Below are 25,489 nucleotides of genomic sequence, written 5' to 3'. Positions count from 1 at the left end.
TTTTACCCAAGAGCTTAAAAACGTGAATATTAATTTCGCAATTTGTCTGACTGTAACACTTGTAACTTCATTCGATACACAGAATAGAAAGTTACAGAAAATTCTAGATTATTTCAGAAAAGATAAACTTCATTAATTAGAGCAGTTCATGTTCGTAATTTTCTATTAGTTGTTAATGTTTAATGAAAATATTTCTCGAAAGAATTTGAAAAAGTATTCATTCTTTGTCCACAAAATAAACAACTCCTTCATGACCTTCGCCTCAACCTGCTATAGCTGATACTTGTTTCTTGAAAAAAATATAACTCGAGAAAATGAATATCATACTAGCAGTTCTCACCTGAGAAAAAAACTATTATGCGGAAAGTTTAATAACCTTACTCAACAACATGGTACCGCTTGTCTACCAGCAGCATAACCCACAGAGATTATATGAGACTCAAGAATGGTATGTTTAAGTGATCCCAGCTAATTTTGAGGCCCGTTAAATTTGAGCAACTTCTTTTGTAAAATATTGGTCAACAAGTAATTTATTTAAAAAAATACATCAATTTAGACCAATACATAGAAAAATGAAGGAACTAAGCGATAATAAAGAAAATAAAAAACATCACTAATGTGGGCATATTTCATTTCATTTTTCGAATAATAATGACATTAGGCATGTCACGTGTGTCAAACACGCTCAAATAAAATAGTGTACGGAATTTCTTTGCTTTTGAAATACTTTTTTCTTCTTTCCAATAAATACGCTTTTTGCCAAATGCTCGTCAATAAGAAGATTGCTGTAGACACTTTGATCGGGACTTCACACCAATTTTCACTAAAAAAGCTCCCGAACAGTCTACAGTATGATAGCCCCATCGTGATGAGAAATTTTCACGAGAATTGCTCCCGTTTCTGAACAACAAATATAACAAAAAAACATATTACGCAATCTGAATAAATTTTAAACAATATAGATTAAAAAACAAAAAAAAAAAAAAAAAAAGAAAAAAAGAAAAACTAGGAAAACCGCAATTAAATTTCAGACCGAAACACAAATTATCCCGTGTAAAATTAAAATTTAGGAAATTGCATACTACAGACTCGAAATCTCTACATCCGCTCGGAATTAGATGAAGACAAGATGGTATAATCTCAGAAACTGGAAGAACCAGGCAGATGATTTAATAACGTTAGCATACAATTCATCCCAACCATCATAATACAATGATTTTAAAGAATGAAAAATTATATCAGCAGTGCACTGGAAGTCTGTCAAAAACAATAAAATTTTGGGGATAAACTGGGATAGAAAATTTAAAGAAAAAATTTGAATCAGAAAAAAATCACCTAAAAAATCACAAGACTTCACGCCAGTATCTTTTGTCATTATATAATCAATACAGCTAAAAAAAAAAAAAAAAAAACAGCATAACCTATGTCATTGTGTATAACTGAGAATATGTAGTATGTATATATGTATATATTTTTTTCATATCATTTTGTCAGAGCTTATCATAATTGGAGCTTATCATAACAACAGCATTCAAGCCACTTTCTTTTCTTCACCCTTTGCATCATCCTTCTTGTCTTTCTTCATATCTGAAATGGATGGAATAACCGTACAAAATTATCTATGCTTCCGTTCCAGTTAAGCGTGAAATTTACTTCCTCTTCCATGTCAACTGAGACCCAGATGGTTTTACAATAAAATATTTTTACAAAAGGTATGATCGCGAAGCACGACGAAGGGTGCAGAAATTTAAATGTTTCTTTTCCATTACATGACTTTTTTGCAAAGTTTCTCAAAAATTTGAATAGCATTCATAAAATCTGCTTTGATTACAGCTGCTTGAATACTGCTTGTGTCATTATGTAAAAAAGGCCCAGTTCTCCATTCTAAGTAAACAAATTTAGAGCCGTCCAGGACTGTTTTCAAGTTCATTTTTATATCTTACTTTCAAATAATCACTTGAAAATTTCAAAATATTTAAAACTTGATTGACTGCCTGGTCTGCTTTGTGTGCAAATACGTAACAAACTATAAAAAGAGCGAAAAGTCCTCATCCTAAATGAACAATAAAAAAAAATTCAATTAATTCACATTTGCAGAAAGTATATACTAGTCTTTTGATGCACATTACGAGGCAGAAAGAACACAAAACTTCCGTTGTTAGAAAAACAAATCTGTAATGAAAATATTAGCTATTTTCAAATGCCCAAGTATGAAGTTCAAATGACCAAAATAAACATCAAAGCTTATAGATCATATTTCGATGTTCACATTATTCATCTTTTTTCCGTCCTTATTAATATTAAACATCTACAGGGAAAGTAGAGTAAGCAGTTTCAGTTCCACAACAATACCCACAGAGGAAAGGCTATCAAATTCAATAAAAACAATAACTTCCTAGAGAAGTCACCGGATAAAATTATAAATATATATATCCTTAATTGAATGCACATGTGTAACCAGAGTACATTTTTACGAGAAGGAAGTACCACAGGTTATGACTACTAACTTCAAAACCTGGACATCTAAGCCGCACAAACAATGCACTTCGCAAAGCCCCTGTATAACATTTATTGAAATAACATGCTGATAAAGCAGTACTCAAAAAGCAACTTTTTTTCCTTGCTCACCTAAGTAGAAAATGTTTTGGAATGATTAATAAGACTTTAAGACTTATTTTCCTCCCATCCACTCTCCATCTCAGAAAAAATTGGAAACATGGAATTTCCTAAATTCGAACTGGATTTCAAGAGAGAATAATTCATTGATCTGATTGTGCTTTTTGTGTCACATTTTCTGGAACAAACCTGAAATAAAGTAAGTCCCATGTAATGCACAACGAAAAACAAAATGATCAACATAACTACTAGCACCACGATAGCAACATAAAGCAAAGTAACCCAAAGATTTCCCAAAATAACTGAATCGTAGAAAGAAGAACCAGACTAGGTTTAAAAGTATGACGAAACCCAAGTGATATTTTTCACAGAACTGGAAGTTGCAACATCTGCACTTCTCTATATCTAAACAACCACTTGAATGGAGATTATTTGACTGAAAAAACTCCAGAGGTCTCAAAAATAGGTTCCATTTAAATTTTGAAAACTAAAACGAATTATGGAAACGTAAAATTTTGACCAGTAATAGAATTGTTGTCTAAACAAAAAGCGAAGTCCTCCCAGAAATTCTACCACTGCTGCATTATTGTGATAAATTCAAATCTTAGCGCATGAGATAACAATAATCTTGAATGAAAAATCATATAGCTCATCAAAATCATCTTTAACCTGTCAAACAGGCGCATTATAAAAATACGTACTTCCCACAACATATGCGCTTTCCCTAGAGCTTAGTTAAAATTAACATAAAATACCAAATTAAAAACTGATTAGCAAAAAATGTATTTAGAAAAAAAAAAAAAATATTCGTCGGAAATGCAGTGAAATTATAGGCACAAGAAAGTCAAAAGAAAGAAAAGTAGCACAGAAGTGACGTGCTACGTAACAGAATTTAGGGAAGAATACGCTTTTTTACAGAAAAAAAAAGCATGAACGAAAAAAAAAAATGTAAAGGCTTTTTTGGGAAATTATGGAACAATAAACAGTAGAAGATCCACGGAAAGCAGTAATATGCAACTTATATGACTTTTTGTTCTCTTCGATATAGAAAGAGCTGTAACAAGAGTAGTTCATGATCTAGAACCAAACACAAGTGTCCTTTTTTAAAAACGTTTTAGACGTAGGAAGTCAGACTCAACATGTTGTTTAAACATATGTTTCATGGATGGAGAATCCAACATTTCGAAATTCCATTTATATAGGCACATACTACGTTTGAAAAATTGTTTCCCAAAGATGTATACCAAAAACTAAATAAATAGTCCAAAGATAGAGCTTTATAGACAAATTTCTCCCAACATTATCAACTTCCTTTTTCTCTCAATTAACCTCATTCCACTCCCCTTAAATTTTCACCATATTCGGAGACAATACTATAATCTCTACTAAAAACCAAAGAATTAATTCTTATTCCTAATATGTCACGAAACTTCTGATTATTTCCTCTGTATTTTAAAAATAGGATGTCTGGCTACATAACGTAATGTCGGAAAATCACAATACAGAATATTTCGTGAGCAGGAAATTTTGAGAAAAACCGAAAAAACTAAGGTTAATAGATAACTGATAATACGACAACTTTTGCTCACTTAGCTCATAAAAATGAAACAGGAATTTAAATTGAGCAAAAATGCAAGTAAATTCGCCATAAACCAAATGTCGTAAACGCAGAAGAATGCAGCATGCAAAGACAGATACAATTTGATAATCTCGAAAAAAAAAAGAATAGAAATAATATGAAGAATTCGCGCTGGCATAAGGAACAAAACGACGTACAAACTAACCGACAACCTCACCATCATCGAGGCTTGCGTTAGAATCACGCGGACGCTTGCGATCATTTAAAACATTTCCGCTTCCATTGTTGCTAGCATTACCACTACCATAACTATTTCGAATGTCGGGTAAACGGTCGATTGCGAGCACTTTATACATTTGATTGAATGCAATCAGGCGTAATGCATGCTGTGAACTGGATGTGATATCTTCTCGTTGTTGTCCGGTAAGTTCCGCAAGCACATCAACTGATTGTTTCTCACAGGGATCAATAAGTCCAGGTCCACCTTTAAAAGTGATTTGATAAAAATTGAGTTCATATAAAAAACATGTCCTGGCGTTCAACTAATTGAAATCTTCGTACAATTACTCATCATCTACATTGTCACCAATAACGACTTTCAGCATTAAAAAAGACAGCGCTCGAAGTATTGTAACAAACAACACCATTTTTGGTTTTCATTTCTTTCGCTCTCAGCAGTTAAAGCGTTCATTCTAACAAGTAAAACGAAAATATACTTACTTGAGAATAAAATACCAGACGCAACAGCTTCAAAAACGCGACGGACAGCATCACCAGGAGACAACGGAGCACCAAGAGATGATAAAACCTTCTCCACCAGCAATTCTGTCATCTGAAATGAACCAACCTTGTATAACAAAATAACATTAAATCACTCAACCAACTGGAAATGGTACCAATTGCAAATGGACAGTGATGGTTACCTTTAAGCATTATTAAAGTATATTTATAAATACCATATTAATCAATTTTTTCAAAATGCCCATCGTCAAAAAGCTTACCCAAGCTTTCAGCGGTTGCCATGTTTGTACACGCTGACGAACATCGCGCAAGATGCGTAATGTTATTGCAGCAGACTGTAAGTTCGAGCATCTAACCTGAAATAATATTAAGTTGGCAAGAGCAACTAATTTACAGTAATAATTTTGAATGTTTAAAATGTGATTTAAATGGCATAAAATATGCCAAGACTTCAATCGGCTTTTAAATTTCCTACTTGAGTGCCAATATCAAATTTATCACAACTTAAGATATAACTAAATATTCTACACAATTACTTTCCACCAATTAGATCATATAATGCATACATTTGCTGTTTTCTTGTACAACGAAGACAGCTAAATTTCTATTTAGCATAGAATTCTGCGCATATATGGTTCAAGGTATGCACAAAGATTAATGGAAATACATAAACTAGAGCCTTTGTCAAATGTTTTTACCAGAAACAGGTGACAATGACCTTACAAACAGAACCATGCAGGAGCAATTTAAGGGTCGGAAAATTTACTGTAACTATTATCGGATTTTTAAACTATTCAGTGCAAATTACGAATCATAAATTAACGCAATAACAATTTCTTTCTATTTTTCTCTGTTAAATAAAAATTATAGAAAAATAATACTTCGTCGAAAGCTTCTAAATTCCCTTCAGTCATCAGTTCGAGTGCGCAGTTAACTTACTTTAGACTTATTAAAGATTCATCGCATGATATACCTACCATTTTTTTCTTCCTGTTGCAATAAAGTTTGCTAGATAATTTTCCAACCCCATTTCAAAAATTACAACACATACCTGGAACCATTTGGCGTGTCTCAGTTCAGCCAACGCTTCCAGGCAAGGGACCTTCGGCAGAGGATCCTTTGGCGGTGCACCTTTCGCGCCTGCCGCTGCCGTAGCTCCATCACCTTCTGATAAAGAAATGATAGGAAAGAAAAAACGCATTCAAGCAAATTAACAAACGATGAATATCCCAAAAGTATTCAATCTTAAGAGCGCAAATTCCAGCTCACTCGAAAATATCATATAGGATATTCATAGTTAAAAGAAAGAACGGGATTCTTTCAGTTTTGTTTCTCTTTCTACAAAAATTATCCGAAATTTAATTTGTTTGAAAAATTTTACGATCTTGAAGTCTCTCTCACATGTATTCTTTTGCTAAATTTTCTGATGTCATAAATGTCCCGTTCTGCAAACTGAGTTACCAGAAATTTCCTTCACTTGTCCCAATTTCATGTTAAGTTTAAAGCAGAAAAGTAATGAATTATGGTGGTAACTCTGCTTTCGTTGAATGCGTTAGCTACAAAGATGAGCACACATATCCTTTTATCGATGGTTCCCAAGATCGCTTGCTTAAATCCATTTTAAAAAACTTGAATTCCTTTTGAAAAAAACAGTCAAAATTCCGTATTTCCATTCCAACAATTTTAAATTTAAACTCGAAAGTTCCTATTCCCACTTTTCATTGCTCCGTTCATTATAAAAATTGAGAACCATGTCAATTCATAAAATAAGCTTGATAAAGCAAGCAGATATATGGATACAGCGCCAAATCCAACAATAATAGAGACACCGAGAACGCCATTTAAATTTTTAGGGGGAAATGTTAAAAACTCAAGTATTTTTCGTCTTTAAATCTAATCTAAAGATGATTCCACATAGATAATCAAATAATTAACTCATCGTTCGTAATAATAAATTAAGATTGATTACATCAGAAATAAAGAATTCAAAAAGTAAATTGGAACTGTATCAAGTATTTCTCCCAAATACCTCTAACTCTACACCTCGACAAACGAATCAAGCTTTAGAAGTAGTTGGAAATAAAAAAGCTTGTTGTAAAAAACTAGGTAACAATAAAAATTTCGTTATAGTTCAAATTTAGAAAAAAATGAGAAAAGTCACTAGCTAAATGACTATTATGTATGTCTATATATAATTTGTTTATATTTATATGCAAAAACAACCTCCCGCTGCATGTTCTTCACGAAGTAGAACACATGTTAGTACAATACGACAAATTATATCCGAATTGGAATGTTTCAACAATAACGCGCTTTCATCTGGTTTTTCAACTACCGTTACCACTTCATTTTCACCTTTCTAAAAAATAAACGAAAAACTCAGCTGAATTCTAAGGAAGAAAGATGCACACTAATTCAAAGACAATGTCAAAAGTTTAAAAAATCTTTATCACAAATTAACATGCAGTAGTTAGATGTAAATTAAGAACACTACGAGCCCTAACAACTAACACAATAATCATCGTACTGGTCAGACCAAAATTTAAATTTCTGTAGGACCAGATTTATATAGAAATGTCCTCCATTTACTAAATTAAAAATAATTCTCAAGATTGAAACAAAACCTACTTCTATGACTTGTGGCAACAATCTTACTACTTTTGATAGCAGTGTTCGAGTTGGTGGCTGCGAGCAAAGTACAACCAATTGAACCTTTAAACATAATTCATAAAATATATATACTAAAACGATATGAAGATTAAATGCAATTGGTCCCCTTCACAAACAATCCAGCAGCTATGATTTGAATGGTGCGTCTCCCATATCTCTCCATTTTCTATTTCTTTTCTATATAATGAACCTATTAATCTATTAATCTACAAAAGATTAACAGTACAATCTACCTACCTCTCTGTCAGTTTTCAGCAACAAGCCTTTAGCAAGAAGACCAACACGCATGACTCCTTTCAGAATACGATCAGGTTGCTGTGTTTCAATAGAATGTGACGCGATTCCTTCGCCTTGTGACTCTTTTATTTCATTATCGGACTTCTTTGTTTCTCTACAAGACAAATTTGACTTAAGAAATTTAATTGCCGGAGCAATAATTTTTTAGGATTCTAAAATAAGAGAACAAAAATAAAATAAACACTTAAAACATACTCCTGTGCCAAATTGTCCGAAACAGCCTTTAGTGCCTTCTCAGTTACCGAAACGAGTTTTTCAATAGTCGTTAATTGCGATTCTTCTGGATAGATCTGCAAAAAAAGCGATTACCATAACCAGATTTTACTTCAAGTAAACAATGAGCAAATCTTTAAGAAGTTCTCACTCATAAAAAACCCTCTCTAAAATTCCACCTAAAACATTCCGATCGATAATTTTGAGTGGACCAATATTGTCAAATAATTCAACAAAAAAAAAGTCAACAGTGCTAAGCCATAGCTAGAACAATATTTTCATAACTGCATTTGCTTATTAGTTGAAGTAAGTGATAGTTTCATGTATGATCAAGTAACCTTATAATTATATTATACCGAATAGTTTTTCTTGAACATTACAATTAAAAGGAACTCTTTTAAAAAAAGTAAATAGTACAACAAACCGAGCGATGTTTAGCCATGACATGTCGATCTTCTACAGTTTCTATACGTCTTCCAGGATCCATAACTCCACACCATGGACGAGCTGATAATGGCATGAGCAGCGGCTGCGGAGCACCTAGTGGACGAGGCCTAAACTAAATCGATCAAGAGAATCGCAAAGAACTCTAAAGCTCTACTGTCACTTGGCGCTTTATGAGCTGTCGCAAATGACTAATGGGATGCATAAAAAAAACCATTAAGACAATATAAAGCATACGGCATAACATGCATCCGTTGTGCACGCAGCTTACGTGCTATTTCGTTACGCATTTCACGTGGAACTTGGTTTGGTTTCACCTCAACCACTAAATTGGGATTGACTTTCATCTGGAATTCAAGTACAAGTACAAACCAGTACAAAATTATTCAATATTTTGTGCTGCTTTATGTATACCATGATAATCCTTCTGACAAATTTAAGCAAAACTAATGACAAAGTTTACGTAACAGTAAGTTATCAAATGTTTTAGATAAAACCTTATACTGCAATCGATGTTTGCGCCCTTTGATGTGTATATTTTTGGCATTTGGATCACTGAATTTGCAATCACAAAGTTTGCAACTGTACTGGATCAGTTTACCGGACGCATTCCTTTCTTCTTCAACGTAATCTTCTCCAACCGGCTGAACCTCTTTTTCAGCAGCCAAAGCAGCCTAGAAATTAGAATAAAAGATTCTAGCAAGATTCAGCAAAACATTTTTCATGAAAATATATTAATGTATATATTTATGTATTTTAATGTGTATATTTATGTTATGCCCCTTTAAAAAGCAATCAAAATCTACGATTAAGTTTAAACTACGTTATTAACAAACCTCAACAGCAGCACTTTTTTGGCCCGACGCTTCGATTGCTGCTTCAGCGGCATTTGCAGCTTTTCGTGCTAGTTCTTGAGCTGTACTTTGCAACTTCTCACCACCAACAAATTTGACGGTCGGTACACCGATAACCTGCAAGCAACTTATTGCTATAATAATACCAATAAGTGAAACAAAATTTACTCTTACATATCTGATGAATATTTCTGCTATTCAATCTACCTCCCAAGCTACTATTTTCGTAATAATTACAACTGACTCATTTATCTATAAAATTACGGTAAAAAAATATTCAGAACAAAATTTACGCGTTTCGTTGGTACAGCAGGACCACCAACAGTTGAAATTGGAGTACCACCGGATGGAACTCCTGGTTTGTTCGACTTCTCACCAGGAGCAAGCACTGTTGGTGTTTCAGCAACTGGTTTTCCCAACTTCTTCATCAAATTCGCAGTCTAAATTTGTATACATTCAGTTAACATAAATATAAAAAGAAGGAACAAATGAGTTGATTCTAAACAAATTTTAAGAGCAAAAAAAAAAAAAAGATTCAAGCATAAAAATGTTAAAGAAGTCAAAGAAAACATACTTTCTGATGTTTACTTCCGCGCACGTGAGATTCATAAGTATCTTTACCAGTGCAAGTAACGTTACACGTTTCACAACGAAATGACACACGTGATTTAGATAGTGTCTGTCCTTCGCCTTTTTGCATTGCTTCTTTCTTCTTATGTTTCTGTCCATCCATATGTTCTTTGTAGGTCTGCAATAACATCTTTTTAACAATCAGAAAACAAGTGACTTCTTTGCTCAACGATACTTAGAGCTTTTTTCTCTATAAAAACTAAAGATCAGACACACTATTTACCTGTGCACCTGCACAACTGATTTTACATACTTCGCAATAGAATTGTTGCATATCAGCAGATCTTCCTTGCCCAAAACGTTTATTTGAGAAGGTTCCACGACCTACAATAAATACTTTGATTTCAAAAATGTAGTTACGGAACCAGTGCTTACTTAATCTGCTATAAGCTTGTAACAAATAAAATCAATAAAAGCAGCATTTCAACTAACAGCTAGAAACTACTAATAAAAAGCTAGGAAATACAGGACAGCTCAATTATTACTCATCCTCATAGTAAAGTAAAAGATTGAAAAGCTGAAATTACTGAGCACTTTACTAAATAAGTTGTATTCTGTCGCACTTATATACCTAGTGAGCTTAAAATTTTATCGACTGTACATTATATATATATAAGTTTATCAAGCTCTTACTTTTTAACTTCTAAAAAATACTGAAAGAAGCTGCAGAAAGCAGTGCGCGAACATAAATGAGAATGCGAAAAATCGGAAATAAAAATCACTCGAAAGATATATCCAAGCTAAGTATTAATAAAAAACTTTTCTGGAGAAATATTTTATTTACATTAATCACTTTTCTCGACCATTTTAATTCAGTCCTTATTCATATTAACCCACCTCTATTTCCAGTGTATCCACCTCGTCCTGAGACCCCGCCACTACTACCGCCAGTGATTGCGATATTTGAAGAAGTGATGCCGGAAAACGAACTTGAACCACTGTCATAACCAGTGGTGCTTGATTTCTTCGTAGCCCCCATCCACACATTAGCAGCACCTGCAGCTTTTGACTGTAGATAACTGCTTGCAGCTGCGTATACTGCTGCATCATAGCTATTGTAATTTGATGCTGTAACAAAATATAATTTGTTAAACGTAATTTTGATTTATGAAAATTCCAACGTTATAACGTTCTTAAATTTTTGGATGAACAAAGGAATGAAAAATATAAGAACTGAATTAGCAAATTCTGACCTAGGTATAAAAATTTGTATTCAGAAAATTTAAACATCCAATTTGCTTCCTTACTTGAAAATTTCTGGAAAATACTTGAGTTGCTCGTCCCCGTTGCTGATGATGTATTAGCCGGCTGACTGGTTACTGCTGTACCAATTCGAGTAACACCTACGTAAGAATTGTTACTTGTTGAATTTGCCGCAGCCGAAGCAGCGACAGCTGCCGCTGCAGCTGTACGCAATGTATTCGTATACTCTACAACAAAAGATAATTTTAACTTTGAACAGTAAACAGCAAAAATTTTTCTACAGTTACAATGATGCAATACCTCTTCAATGCCTAATAAAAATTTCAGAAGGAAATGATTAAATCTGAAAAATACCGAGCTGCTCTTCTAAGAAAAAGTCACAATTACCTAGTAGTAAGGTTAGCAATACAAATAACAAAGAAAGATTTCAGAAATCATGAATACTAGCCCTATAGTCTCAATAAGACCAATAAAAAATCGCGTAGGATCTCATTTTGCATATGTAAAAGTCAAAAATCAAGCAGTTTACTCCACTCATTTCGACCAGAAACCCTAAAAAAATGACAGATGGTGGAAAAGTGTTCAAAAAAATGTATAAAGAAACAAGCCTGATAATGAAGTGTAGGTACCGCCTGTTGAAGGGACTGAACCGACGGTACTATATGAATCGGTCAGTCGTGTTGCAGTATGCCCTGGATATGCTGCTGCAGATGCACTTACAACACCAGTTGCTGCTGCAGCTTGCAATTGCAAATTACTGTAGTTCTGCAAATTTTCTCAATATCAGTTTAGCAATTTAAAGAGAGTAAGAAGAAATAAGTGAAGATTAATTAAATATAATAAATAAAATATACCACATAACAGCATTAATAAATTCTCTTAACTAACAATAAAACTTTCCAGCCGCAATTTTTATCATCCTTCCTTCAGGCAACTCATACTGTCGCAAAAAAAGAAAAAAAAAAACTTCAAAAGTTAGCGAACAATTTTCCAATAAAAAAACCCTTACAACCTGCTGCACTTGTTGCTGCTGTTGTTGCTGCAAAGATGCCACAGCCGCCGCAGTTTGTCCATATTGCGCATACGCTGCTGCAGCAGTAGGATTTGCATACGCAGCATACGGTGATGCCGTTGGAGCTGCTGCACTTGAAAAACTAAAAAATGTTCTGCATTATTATTGCCAGTAGTATAACTGCTGATGATATTAATGACTTTTTGCAACATTTATAAGATACACTAAATTATAATAAAATGGATCATCTGATTCCGATACTGTTTCCATGCATAGCTTTCAAAATATTCAGATTTTGATAATTTTTATGTCTGAAAAGATTTTGTGAAGAAAATTCCAAGACTTAACCACTTTCCAGATGATCACATGATTGGCCTTTCAAAAAAGAAAAATTAATGATTGGGCCTTTCAAATCTGTAAATTTAATGTTCGGAATTGATCATTAGCAATATATGATTCACGCTGACGCTAATTGCTACGAGGTAGCCATAAACCAAGTCATTTCAGTCATCTCAAATTGTTTAGGATTACTATTACTTTCAGGAAACAGAACTTTCGAAGGGTTCCTCACCTGGCATAGACACTAGTCGGATTTGTAGCCCCTACAGCAGCACCAAGTGTAGGGGTATGAGGAGTCGGCTGCGACTGCACCGTTGCATTATAAACTGCAGCAGCTGGTGAAGTTGCATATGTTGAATTATAACTTCTGAAACTTGCACTAGCTTAATTATAACAAAACGAAGCGCAAATCAAAGAAATAAATGGTAATAAACAATAAATTAATTTTTTAAAACGTGTTTATCTTTCTTCGAAATCCTTATTCTTGAATTTTCCATACCTTAATTTTTCAATTGCTGTTTTTCAAAAAATCGAACTTGTTCAAATTTTTTTTCATATGTCATAGTCAAACATATTAATTGACATTATTCATACACTATACTAACTGATCAAAAGAAAAATTTAGAAATCAGGGACAACTCATATCAACTGTAATATCAATTCACCATCCTATCTTCATATTTCCTGATCAGACAAAAAACAAAACAAATGCTATTTCAAGAATTATCTTGTACAGAGAGATATTACACTTTTGACACTTCAAATAATTTAGCATTACAAACAAAAAATAAATCAGAAACATTTCTTACTTAAAATAGCTATTCTCCTAGGTTTAGCGAAAAAGAGAAAATAAACTTGCCCATATTGGCTCTGACCCGTGAAGCTATACATCCTACAATCACGAATTCTTGAATTTTCTTAAAATGCTCCCTTCTTTCCACGAATAAAATCAACCTAAAATGGGGAAAACTTACTGAAATCGTTAATTTCAAGAGATTTCCATTCGTTTATAAAATTGTTATGACTAAATACCATTCCTACTTAAAAGTACAACAACTAAAATAACTTCTCCCAAAATAACTTCTCATTCACAGAGACTTCTTTAGTAACCTTGTACCTCTATACCAAAACTGAACCCCCCCCCCCTCTCTTGTTCTAGGCCCACCCATCTATAAATCAGTACTGGCTCGAAAAAATCGATATGTCCAACTACCGTAGCCTACCATGACCGCACTTCTTGCAGCCATAAATCCATCATAATAAAATTCCAACAGAAGTAAAATTTTCTTTATTTGCCCTAGATTCATTCTGGAAGACAAATGACAAGAAATTGAAAATGCGGTATTTTAAGATACCTATCAGTTACCATCGTGCAGTAAACAAAATATGTTCATACGATAAAAGTAAGTTGCATTCCTAATAGGAGAGATAATCATCAAATAAAAATACCATAATATGCTGCTAGCAAAAAAAAAAAAAAAAAATGCAAATAAATGTTACGCTATTTCGTGAAGGGAACTTTCAAGAAATAATGGAAAATTGATATTACAAAACAGAATTATTCTCTGCTGTATGAATGCATCATCTTCGTAATAAACTTTTATTTCAATACAATTAACAATTAAATCAAAAACAGTAAAGATTTATAAAATTACAAATCTCATTTATTTCTTCTCAGCTTTAATTTTTGCTTTTAACACTCGTGCAACAATTTTCTGCTCCTCAATTAGAAAAGCACGAATAATACGCTCCCGTACGGCCGCTGCTGAAAGGCAACCACCATAAGCACGCGTGACAGTCTTAAGTCGTTTAGTCATTTTCCGCAGCTGGCGTGGCCTTGCCGGCTTGACCTGAAACATAATAAAAATGGAAATCATTGATTTTCAGCTTCAATTTACATATGTTGCCTAAGTTTTATAACTACGTCAAACTAGTTCAGGACAAACAAGAAAGGTCTGAAAATGTGTTTATTCATGAAGTTTTGACTTCTAATTTTTCAGTTAAATATAACATCTCGTCATATGATATTGTAATGATTTGAAAAATATGCAGGAAAATGTAACAATGCTCAATAATCAGAACATCTCAATTACAATAATGTAAAAATTTTCCAAAACCAGCAAGATTTAATGTACTGAATCAGTAATACTCAAAAGACACTTACTCCTTTTAGTTTAACTCCTGTATCACCACATCGCGCTACAGAACCTTTCTTTTTTCTGTACAAGAAAACTAGACGTCCACCTGGTGTTTTCGATACCTGCAAAATATGTTAGTGTTATGATGTAATGCCCATAACTTAGATGATTTTTTTTTTTGAAGCATTATGTATGGGAATCAATCACTTTAGAAGAGGTCTCTCCTGAGTACTTGCATATGGTAGGAGTTGCAGAGGGCTTTTCGAAAATAAGTTGAATTGTATGAACAGATGATGAATGACATCGAAGAAATAAGTAGTACATATAAGAACTAAGTTTTTATGGAAAAACAATAACAAGCTCACTTTATTAAGCTCACTCTTCGCTTCTCTCAATCACTACCCATTAGGGATATTATGTTCTATTTTCCAACTGAAACAAAAATACCTTTGTTTTATTAGATTTGGTGTTATAACAGAGGCGACGCCGGTACGTCAATCGTTGCGGCATTTCTCCAACCTAAAATGATTTAGCTGCCGAATAAATGAATTATTGAGTGACTTCAACGTGTACAGAACACCACTTAATCTACCATTTTCAATGCGAAAAGCCATCAAATTGTCTATACTCACAAATCGTACGTGAAGCATTGCTCACGAATCACGTGACGCCCCCTCAATCAAAAAATCACGCACTGCCAAACCACACGGTTGGTACACGCAGCGTTAAACGTTACACATTAGGACAAATGAAAATCATCGTGGTACAACCATATCAGGGCTACTATGAAACATTGTTTCCACTGTCATTGTTGAGTAAGGTGACAAAAGTTCCTTTCGTTCTGAATGGTTTTGTTATGTATTCATGCAAAACTAGTTAGGAATTATATTAAATCTTTTAATTTCGTCAGAAAATTCACATTTGAGTGAAAGTTTTAGTCTGGAATTGGCAAAGTGACATAGCGAGATTTGAAGGGAAGGGAAGAATTGATAAAATTTTCAGATTTTTGCTTTTTTATTTTTATGGATTTCTGAGATTGCGCGAAGATATAACTCACCGTGGGTATTTTGATATATTAATTGATTCAAGCGTTAGAGCTAATTCTGTTTGCTACTTTTTGTTTCATATAAGAAGAGAACTGATGACACATTGTATTTTTTTGTTCTATGCAAGAGTTGCGCGGAATTCCTGCATGAAACAGGGATGATTGATGAGATTCTTGTCGAAATAGCATTTCCAGAATGTCTTTTAGAAGTATATTTGGCACATTATTGATCGGGATCGAAAAAATTCATATGTATTTACAGTAACAATTAAAAAATATAGGGTCTACAGATATGGCTGATAAACTTATGTTGGTTTGGAAAACATGGCTGTTTTGTGTACTATCCATGCACATTGTACTTCATTAATTTTAACTTTGTATTATTATTTTGTAGCTAATTATCTGAATAACAAATATTTATGTGATCGAATTATTATTGAATTTGGTTCAAATGATAACTGTTATTTTAGGAGATGTCCGGCACGCATTTTTTAATTGGAATATGTACTAAGGATTATGTGATTTTGGCAGCGGATCGTTCATGCTTTGCACATGGAGCAATTGTTGTTGCCGATGGTTGTTTTTTATTTCTTCATGAAACTTCGTAGGTTTAGATTGCTGTGTCATATTGAGTGGGAATGAGTGAGTTGAAATTAATTTAATGATAGGACTGAAAAAACTCGTGGTGCTTCAAATTCTTAATTGCTTCAGATTGTCAAGACTGTAAAAAAGAGCATTTGTAGCCTTAGACAGAGATGATAATTCAGATTATTTGTTTGAAGATAATAATATGTATTCAGATTATTTGTTCGTGTGTTAGGGTTTTGCAGTGTGATATGAGGTTTTATTCGAGAAGTAAGCAGTATTTAATGTGTTTGTTAACAGATGAGGAAAAGAAATTTATCTTGGGTGATAAATTAGCAATGATATGCATTGGTGAAGATGGTGATGTAGCGCAGTTTGGAGATTGGTGCAAACGAAATATTCAACTTTATAAACTTCGATACGGTAAGTGATTTCTACTAAACAATACACATAGAATTTCTTTGTTTTTACGTTTTGACAATTTAAATCTCATATGTTATTTTGCAGCAATTTTTAATCATCATTATAGCAACAATAAGAAACTGGACTTTAGACGAGATTTCCGAAGTTCAATTCCTAGGCTTTTTTTGCCAGGTAAAGTACATTGCAGGTTATGAAATGAGTCCACGTTCAAGTCATCACTGGATTCGTCGGAGTATTGCTGAAGCTTTACGAACACAGGATTATTACGTTGTTGATACATTGATTGGTGGTTATGACAGCATTGAAAACAAAGCTTTTCTTGGTTCTGTTGATTACTTGGGCAACGGTATTATTGACCAGGTTAGTTAAAATGTTGAGTTTATCTATATTCGTAGTAGCAGCAGTGTTTGAAAGGCTTATTTTTCCTGAAAAAAAATTGTAATTTCGCTTTCTCGTTCCTTTATAAATCAATTCATTTACTCTCCAGCTTTGTCGATGCTTATTTTGACACTGGAAATGTTAAGCAAAATGTGTATATTACATTTAGTCCGAATTGCTTTCTTGCATAATGAGAATGTTAATATTTTTAGCCGTATATTTTTCGTGGATTCAGTGGACGACTCTGTTATTCAATTCTAGACAAAACATATAGGAGTGGTTAGTTAGTATGCTCAGTTTCTTATTTGTTCCCTCTAACTAATCATCAATATTAGGACAGTACCAGTTTTATTGATGATTTCCTTTTAAGTGTGATATAATTGTGTTCCGTGAAAAGGATGTCTTATTATTATTGTTATATTTAGATAGATCATAAAATTTTTCCTTATGAATACCCGCTTATCTTTTATGTAATGGAATCGTTTTCCTTATATTGTACTTTTTTTTAGTTCTTCGAATTCTATATATGAACGATTTAATTTTAGTTCACCGATCTGAAATTATTTATTGTGTGATCTATTGTAATTGTTCTTGTTTTAGATATGTTCTTGTTTTAGATATGTCCGAAGAGGATGGCATCGGTTTGTTAAAGAAATGTCTGCATGAATCAAAACGTCGTTTCATCGTCAATTTGCCGGCGTTTGAAGTAAAGATTTTCAGTTTCTCTTATTTAGCTTGATGTTGAAGTATTTAAAACTTTGGTTTGAATTAAATTTAAAATATTATGGAAATCTTTAGGAGCATCAAATAAAATCGGAAAAACTTTTGTCGTCCCAATTTTTTCTTTTCAGCTTTGATTAAATGTTTCTTCAGGTAATGGTTATCGATAAGAATGGAACACGACAGCTGGAGGATATCAAAGTTTAGATGCAGTTTCATTTCTTGTTCAATCTGACTTTTTTGTTTTATAATTACATCGGTTTATATAAAAAGTATTTATTGATATCTTTCTCTTAAATATGCTTTGATCGAATTCACCATCGATCAAAAGTTTCCTAATTCTAAGTAATCAGAGTTGTGGATATTTAAAAAAGATTCAAGCTTAAAGATAATTGCAAGTGTGTTGAAAACAATGAACAAGTTGAAATGCTGTAGAACTGATTTATGAAAGGATTTATCAACTTCTGGAGACAACAGAAGGATTCTCGTATAATCGTAACTTTGAAAACCAACATATGCTGTTTTAATAAAAAAATTTTGGATATTTTTCATTACAGATTCTCATTTCTGTTTGAATTGTTAACGTCCCTAAATTGGCTATTCTTATCACTGTTTTTGATTACAATTCTAACTCAGTATTAACCTACTTTCTACGTTTCCTAGAAATACTTGGAATCTAGATACAACAGAGATATAAGTATGGATATCTTTTTCGTGACCGAAATATTAGTAATTATATTTTCTATTCTTGATAAGGAGTATTTTCTAGTTCAGTTTACTAGCACATGAATTAAAGTCAAAATGCAAAGTGTGAAGAATTACATTTATTAATACTGAAAACTTTGGGATCAGTTGTTAGGCGAAGTATTGATAATGTAATATAATGCTGGAAGGAAGTTTTATAATGTTTCTTCCTTTGTTATTCACTTTTGACAATTTATATTTATGTTCTTAAACACAGATAAAAACAGGAAAATCAATCACTTTATAAATACAAAGCAATAAAAGGCACAATAAAAATCATCATTTTAGTATTCCGGTAAGGCTAGACCTACTTTATAGATTAGGAAAGGTGGATAGTAGTGTACTTGTACCAATTCTTCTTCCGTATCCGATTGATCTGTTGCTTCCATATATTCTTCTTCAAACAATTTCCTCAATTCAAATAGCAATCGTTGCGTCGCATTTCTTCGTGGATAAAACATAATAATTTGAAATTTATCTTGATCATATTGTGTCAAACTTCCAATATATGCTCGGAATACCTTAATATGAATTAACACTTCAAATATATCTTCAGCAATCATTTTAAGCCATTGAACAAGCATTATATTTTGATATTGTGTAGCTTCCTCAAGCTTACGATGTTCATGAAGTTTTCTAGCAAATTCATCCTCATCAGATTGATATTCTCGAGCAATGAAACCAATTTCAGCACAATTATCTCGAAATTCCAAAAAATCATCACGAACAATTGCTACTGAATATAACTTATAATCATTATCTTCGATAATAAAACAACTGGAACATGATACCACTGAATCATGAAGTGTTTCATAGACATTTAACCAGGTATGAACAGATTGCTGTGGTACAGCTACATAAACTGATTCAATATATGGCGTATCGATAACCGTTTCCTCACGTATTAATAAAGTTAAATTTTGAGTGGCTAATGTTTCCTCAAAACTGATATATTCGGTGGCTATTTTCAAATTTTCCTTATATGTTGCAACATTACTTCGCATCTGCTGATCAAGATCACGAAAATATTTGTAAAATAGATGACATAAATCAGATAATAGCAAATATGGTGAATATTTGGTTGTATTCCATGAGAAATTGGTAATATTTTCACCATATCTACGCCTATGCATTACTAAATGTTCCAATAAATCGACACCTTCCGCTTGTAGAACACCCTCAAAAGTACATAGTAAAGATCGAAGTAGATTTTCAACTGAATTATCCAGTTGTAATAGATCTTCCAATAATTCATAAAGTTCAGCTTTTGGAGCTGTTCGAAATTTCGGAATTCGTATATTCGAAAATATCGAAAAGTTAAGAGCAACAGTTCTCAATTTTAACCATTTAGCATCAGTATAATTTTCAATTGGTATCGAAATGAGAAACATTTCCTTTGATTTGAACGCTTTATTTGTTTTGTCTGAAATTTTTAAATTAATTTAAATTTGAATCAATTTTAGTGACCAAAAATTGACGATTTAGATTGTAAATATGCTGCGCAATTGTCTGCTTTCAAATTTATTGCTCACATATATAACTATAAACGTAATTAATTGTTCCAATATTTGTGGCATATCTTCTGGAATTGTTTGAAAATTCTGGAGCACTCCGCCAAACTCTTTAGCAAAATTTAAATTCTAAATTCAATTTTAATGAACAAATAATTAACCTGAGCATGTTACATGATTCGATTTCGAAACTTTTATTGCTGTCACCACTTATCAGTTCTAGCGCAAACACAGAGCTGAAAAAAGCGATGAATCAATATAAATGATAAACAATTAAATTTATAATATATTAGGAAGAACGGAATATCAGTGATTGTTTTAATGATTCTAATCTCTCGAGCACATCTCCAAATATCTCAAATTTCAGTATTTAGCTCGTATTTTCTCAAGCATTAATGTATTTCTGCAAAATTCTTCGAATTATTACATTCCCAGAAAAAAAATGGACATAAATTGGATATATTGATTTATTAAAATGACCTATTGATTGATTGTTTTCTTTTGACAAAGATTAGAAAAAGATAAATGATGAAATTATTCCGATATTATAGCAAATATGTAGGGTAAAAAAAGAAGAAATGTGAACTAAATAGGATAACAGATAAAGATAAACCTTTCTGTAAGTGAACCTATCAGTCTCGATTGAGGTAGAAAAATGATGGTCACTGTGAGGGATGGTCAGCGGTCACTCTGTCTTCTTTCAATAAGAAAAGTGAGCAAACTCCAAAAGGCAAGAGTACCGTAAGAGGGATAGTGGGCAATGGCTAACAAACAAATCAGACCACACCCTTGATGAGAGGTCAAGAAGACATATTTCTAACTAACTACTCTCCTCATTACAAAAACAGATCGTTATCATTGCATTTTTATTTGAAAACTTTTAAAAAAAAAAAAATGAACAAATTAAAAATGTAAAGAATATTTTATCATAAATACTATCTGTTCTCTATCATAAAATTAATGATAAATTTAAATTTAATAAAGTCTTAAATACACTATTTAAAAAAAATAATAATTTAATGCAAATTTGAATTAGCCATTAAAGAAATGAAATAAACATTTACTAATAACAAATGTTAACCTTTGAATTTTTCCTGCTTTATGATAGGATTAAATGGCGAAAATTACTCAGAATAAATTGCTATTGGCTGAATGTGATCTTAGTTGATATACAAAACACTAAATTTGGAAGAATTTTCTAGAATTTTTATTCAATTAATGATTCTTTCTAAGAGATCATAAATTTCTCTTTTTTATTTATTTATTTTTTATTTTTTTTGAATTTGTCATTAAAGAAATATGCATTTAGAAAAGAGATTTAATAGATAACTTTAGAATCATTAGGTCATATAGGTTATCATAATAGAACAATAATATAAAATGTTTATTAACATTTTCAGTTTTTTTTTTTTTTTATTTGCTTGTGGAAATGAAAAAAAAAAAAAAGTAAAAACTTTGTAAGATTAAATAATTAAGATATGATTTGCTATTTTATGATTGGAATTCAGTGTGATCTTTTTGCAAATATAAATTAATCCATCTTAATAAGACAAATTCTTTTTTTTTTTTTTGAATTGTTGAAATTTTTTCAAGTATTTCAAGTATTTAGGTAGGGTATTCTTTTTTTTGATTTGTTGAAAATGTATAGAAGGCTATATTCAATTGCTAACTTTTTTTTTTAGTAAGAATTAAAAGATTAGAACTGTTGTAATGCCATAATGACTACTGATAATATTCATTTCATATTTGCTGATAATATCAGTTGATTCCATCAAATGCAAGAATAAAATCCGGAAATCTTTCAGTTAGCCAAAAAGAAACGAAAGAACTTTTTTATTTAAACCTTTAAAAGGAAAAACTCTTCCTTTATTACCATTTTTGCTTGAACAATTTTATTTTTTCATTAGCATTTGTTAAGTTTGTTTGAAATTGCTCAATTAACCAAATACACATTATATTTTCTTTCCATTTTAAAGTGACACAAGCATATAAAACAAAAAACTTGCTTAAGATTTATAACGAAAGAAAAAAGCGGAAACCGGCAACTTCAAAACAATGAAAGAGCTTACATGAACTGAGCACGTATCAGCACGAATAATAGACGTATAACACGTGAATTAAATGACCCATCATCTGATAAGGAATGGAAGAGAAATGTTTGAGGATACAAATGAAAAGTACATCGAACTGACACGAATTATCAACTAAGGTAATAAGTAATAGTAGAAAAAAGAATTTTTTTTTTTTTCTACTTTTCACTTAAAAATTTGCTTAATAATATGAATTAAAAATACATTCAATATGAGAAAATATCAACAATTGATAAATTTACACGTAAGACTGATAAAAAATTTGCTTGAAAATATAAATTGAAATTACATTCAATGGGAAAAGGAAAGTAATGACGTATCGCACGTGTCTTACAAATTACAAATCTGCCACTGTTTAAATTACCCAACAAATTTCCAAGGTATATATGTAAAATCATTTTTACAAATTAACCATGGAAATTTTTTCTTTTTTTTTTTGATATCTAAGAAAAAGATTAATGAGGCAAAAAAAAAAAAAAAAAAAAAAAATTCTGAACAATAGCTTTAATTTTATAAAAATTTACCATGTTTTATACAGTTTAAATCTTTCTACCTTTAATATGATATCAAAAGAAATTTCACCTATTTTAATAAATAAACTTCACCTGAAATTTTTTTTTTTTTTTTTATCAAAATAAATTTCACCTGTCTTTTTTTTTTAATCAGAATAAACTTCACCTGAATTTTTTAACTAACACAATTTCTTCTCCAACCTTGATTTAATTCGTAATTAGTAGAATTTGATGATTAAAAAAGATAATATTTGTCCACCTATCCTAAAATTAGATATATATGATAATTTTAATAGAGATAACATTGAATTAAGATAATAAAATCTAAAAAAAAAAAAAGTTTAATTAAGATAATAAAACAATGGTAGATTTGAATTTAGCTTTTTTGTACTCTAAGAAAATGACAATAAGTGCATAACAAAGCCTTTTCCATTCTGCATGGCCATCCAGCAAGCACACATTTGAATCTGCGTTGGAAAACTGACTTCAGAATTCCTAATTTTTTCATCGTTCGAGCTTCCGGAATTCCGGGCAAAATTTTAACACTCCTATTGATTATCTAAAAAATGCATCAAGCTTAAATCACTTAAACAGAATGAAAAATGTCCAAAGGATAATTTAAAATAACTGATTAAACAATTAATCTCATCTAAATTAAATCTAAATTTAAATTGATTTAGTTTGATTTCAATTTGTAAAAGTTAATTTTACAATGTTTAATTCAAATAAAATTGAACTAAGAGTCATTGTGAATTTTTTATTTCTACACAATTAAGTATGATTAAGTATAATAAAATGAATTAAATATTAATTTAAATTGATCAATTCCTATACCATTCTAAATACACTGAAACTTACGCAATTTAAATATTTATCATATTTCGCTTCTAATTTTTTGAACAGTTTACCACCAGCGCCATCTCTCCATTTCATATTACGCTCCGCAAAAAGATGTATAGTATCATCTTCACGTCGAATATGTTGACGATATCTGATATCGATTGATCTGATATGATCCAAATAATTGCCTATTTGTGATGGATCTCTTGAGAAATCAATACTTTCCACTAGCTGTGATCCATTACTTGGAACTGGTAATGCACATATTGGCCAAAATTCCTTCAAAAAATTTTTCAAATTTTTTACTTTCAAAAAAAAAAGTGTTACATATAAATCATCAAGAACTTTTTTATCAAAATAACCCGAAATATCGATTTTTCGTCTGAACAAATTATTGTTTATTTGACAATTACCTGTTGCATACGATATTTCTTGACTAATCTTTCAGCTTTTTGTTCAATTTCAGACATCAGTCTTAGACAAAATAGCATTGTCATAACATTGCAACAACAACCACTTAATAATTTTCTTTCGCTAAGCCATATATTATCAAGTTCCTGAAAATTGCTCACAAATTGCCAATTTCATCGAAATTCTCTCAAATAAATGACAGAGAAACATCGATGATAATGATAAAGCAATTGTGAACAAATGAAAATGTTGGAAAATGTTCTATTTCATGGCTTTCATTAAAGATTATTCACTTTTTGAAAAGTTAAAAAATTATTTATTCATCTTCTCCTCTTTCATTTCATCTTTCCTTTTGTCTTCTATTATCTTGAAATAAACTATTATGAATTATTTATCTGAATTTTTATAAGTTATTGACCGGAATATTTTTATTAACTTAATAAGAGACAACAGCTAAAAAAAAAGAAGAAATGAAATATTTTAATGAATAAAATTTAACCTTTTTGATTATTCCAATACCATGACAGAACGAAATATGCCCAGGTTTTCGCATCCAATTTTGTGTTCTACTCAAATGTTGCGAGATTATTTGATCGCTATATGGCAGAAGTGGAGAATGAAGTATTAAATAATTCATCATTTTAAGTCGTGGTGATTTGTCATGTTTGCAATACTTATGCCAATTGCTTATATGTCCAAATTTACGTGGTAATCCAGCGCGATGTAGCATACGTGTACGATGACACTCGTAACGTACCATTCTTTCGTTATGTATATCATCATCATTACGTTTAGACTTATCTTTACGTTTCGAAGTTTTCATTATGAACAATAATTTCAGTTAAAAAAATAAAATAAATAACCTGAAATATAATAAATTAATTTTTATCACTTTTTTTTTTCTTTCTATTTTTTTTTTTTAACAATTCAGTTAAATTCGAATTTAAATTATTAATAATTTTTTGCACACAAAGAAGATCAATCAAATACTTTTTATTCAACGAAAAAAAAAAAAAAAAAAAGAAAAAAGAAACACCTAATTAATAACCAATAGCCAACATACTGTACTGAACAATTGAATACTTAATGATATCTCTTTTAAAATATTTTGCTGATGTAGAAAGATCACCCGCTGGCATTATAGTGCAATGATCTTAGTGCTTCTGAGATACAGATGTTTACTTTACTTTAGTTTTTTTTTTTTTTTTAAACCTTATCCAAAAATGTTAAAATGAAAAGATTGTAAAACATTTTTAAATTCTTTGCAACATTTTCTCAAGCATTATAAAGCTCCTTTATTTGTCATATTTTATAATTAAATAGATTGCTTTCATTTATAATTTAATCACACTTTATTCATTTATTTTCCTCATTATACTAATTTGGTGATAGCTTTTAATCTACCAATCATTTTAGACAAGTCAAGATATGATGACTTCAGATTTTGTTTCAAAAGTCGTTTCCATGAAGTTTTGTGCACCGGAACTTGGTACT

At 31.4% G+C, this 25,489-nt stretch overlaps 5 protein-coding genes across 8 annotated transcripts; 1 reads left to right on the top strand and 4 right to left on the bottom strand.

The window, feature by feature from the left end:
• Positions 1-1,531: 1,531 nt before the first annotated feature.
• Bm7203 (DZF family protein) lies at positions 1,532-13,489 on the bottom strand (the record flags this gene model as incomplete). 2 transcript variants are annotated; one of them, XM_043079607.1, is made up of 22 exons in its annotated part: positions 1,532-1,587; positions 4,401-4,679; positions 4,916-5,027; positions 5,197-5,292; positions 5,988-6,103; positions 7,160-7,295; positions 7,565-7,648; positions 7,844-7,997; positions 8,099-8,193; positions 8,541-8,670; positions 8,798-8,907; positions 9,058-9,234; positions 9,397-9,531; positions 9,708-9,854; positions 9,989-10,162; positions 10,268-10,368; positions 10,882-11,112; positions 11,292-11,474; positions 11,856-12,012; positions 12,257-12,401; positions 12,831-12,965; positions 13,458-13,489. In XM_043079607.1, the coding sequence occupies 22 exons, from the start codon at positions 13,487-13,489 to the stop codon at positions 1,532-1,534; spliced, it is 2,985 nt and encodes a 994-aa protein (XP_042935541.1). The 2 variants fall into 2 exon arrangements, with proteins under 2 accessions (XP_042935541.1, XP_042935540.1); XM_043079606.1 differs by having other exon boundaries at positions 12,260-12,401.
• A 773-nt stretch (positions 13,490-14,262) lies between these two features.
• Positions 14,263-15,246, bottom strand: Bma-rpl-34 (60S ribosomal protein L34, putative; the record flags this gene model as incomplete). Its single annotated transcript, XM_043079605.1, has 3 exons — positions 14,263-14,442; positions 14,757-14,858; positions 15,184-15,246. The coding sequence occupies 3 exons, from the start codon at positions 15,244-15,246 to the stop codon at positions 14,263-14,265; spliced, it is 345 nt and encodes a 114-aa protein (XP_042935539.1).
• Positions 15,247-16,254: 1,008 nt separating this feature from the next.
• Bma-pbs-4 (proteasome subunit beta type 2, putative) lies at positions 16,255-18,094 on the top strand (the record flags this gene model as incomplete). Of its 3 annotated transcripts, XM_001897261.1 has the most annotated exons (6): positions 16,255-16,357; positions 16,667-16,789; positions 16,977-17,149; positions 17,380-17,446; positions 17,785-17,873; positions 18,041-18,094. In XM_001897261.1, 6 exons carry the CDS (start codon positions 16,255-16,257, stop codon positions 18,092-18,094), a joined length of 609 nt encoding a protein of 202 aa, XP_001897296.1. The 3 variants fall into 3 exon arrangements, with proteins under 3 accessions (XP_001897296.1, XP_042935538.1, XP_042935537.1); XM_043079603.1 differs by lacking the exon at positions 16,255-16,357 and having other exon boundaries at positions 16,705-16,789; XM_043079604.1 differs by lacking the exons at positions 17,380-17,446; positions 17,785-17,873; positions 18,041-18,094 and having other exon boundaries at positions 16,977-17,158.
• Positions 18,095-18,915: 821 nt separating this feature from the next.
• Bm8670 (Uncharacterized protein) lies at positions 18,916-20,022 on the bottom strand (the record flags this gene model as incomplete). Its single annotated transcript, XM_001897262.2, has 1 exon — positions 18,916-20,022. One exon carries the CDS (start codon positions 20,020-20,022, stop codon positions 18,916-18,918), a length of 1,107 nt encoding a protein of 368 aa, XP_001897297.1.
• Positions 20,023-23,120: 3,098 nt separating this feature from the next.
• Bm8669 (Uncharacterized protein) lies at positions 23,121-24,818 on the bottom strand (the record flags this gene model as incomplete). The annotated part of the gene is made up of 4 exons (XM_001897263.1): positions 23,121-23,303; positions 23,603-23,863; positions 23,998-24,141; positions 24,495-24,818. 4 exons carry the CDS (start codon positions 24,816-24,818, stop codon positions 23,121-23,123), a joined length of 912 nt encoding a protein of 303 aa, XP_001897298.1.
• Positions 24,819-25,489: the final 671 nt, after the last annotated feature.

The sequence above is a fragment of the Brugia malayi genome (assembly GCF_000002995.4).
Source record: "Brugia malayi strain FR3 genome assembly, contig: Bm_v4_Chr3_scaffold_001, whole genome shotgun sequence".
Taxonomy (NCBI): domain Eukaryota; kingdom Metazoa; phylum Nematoda; class Chromadorea; order Rhabditida; family Onchocercidae; genus Brugia; species Brugia malayi.
Note: the sequence above shows the minus strand (reverse complement) of the source record. Positions and strands in the feature narration are given on the sequence as shown.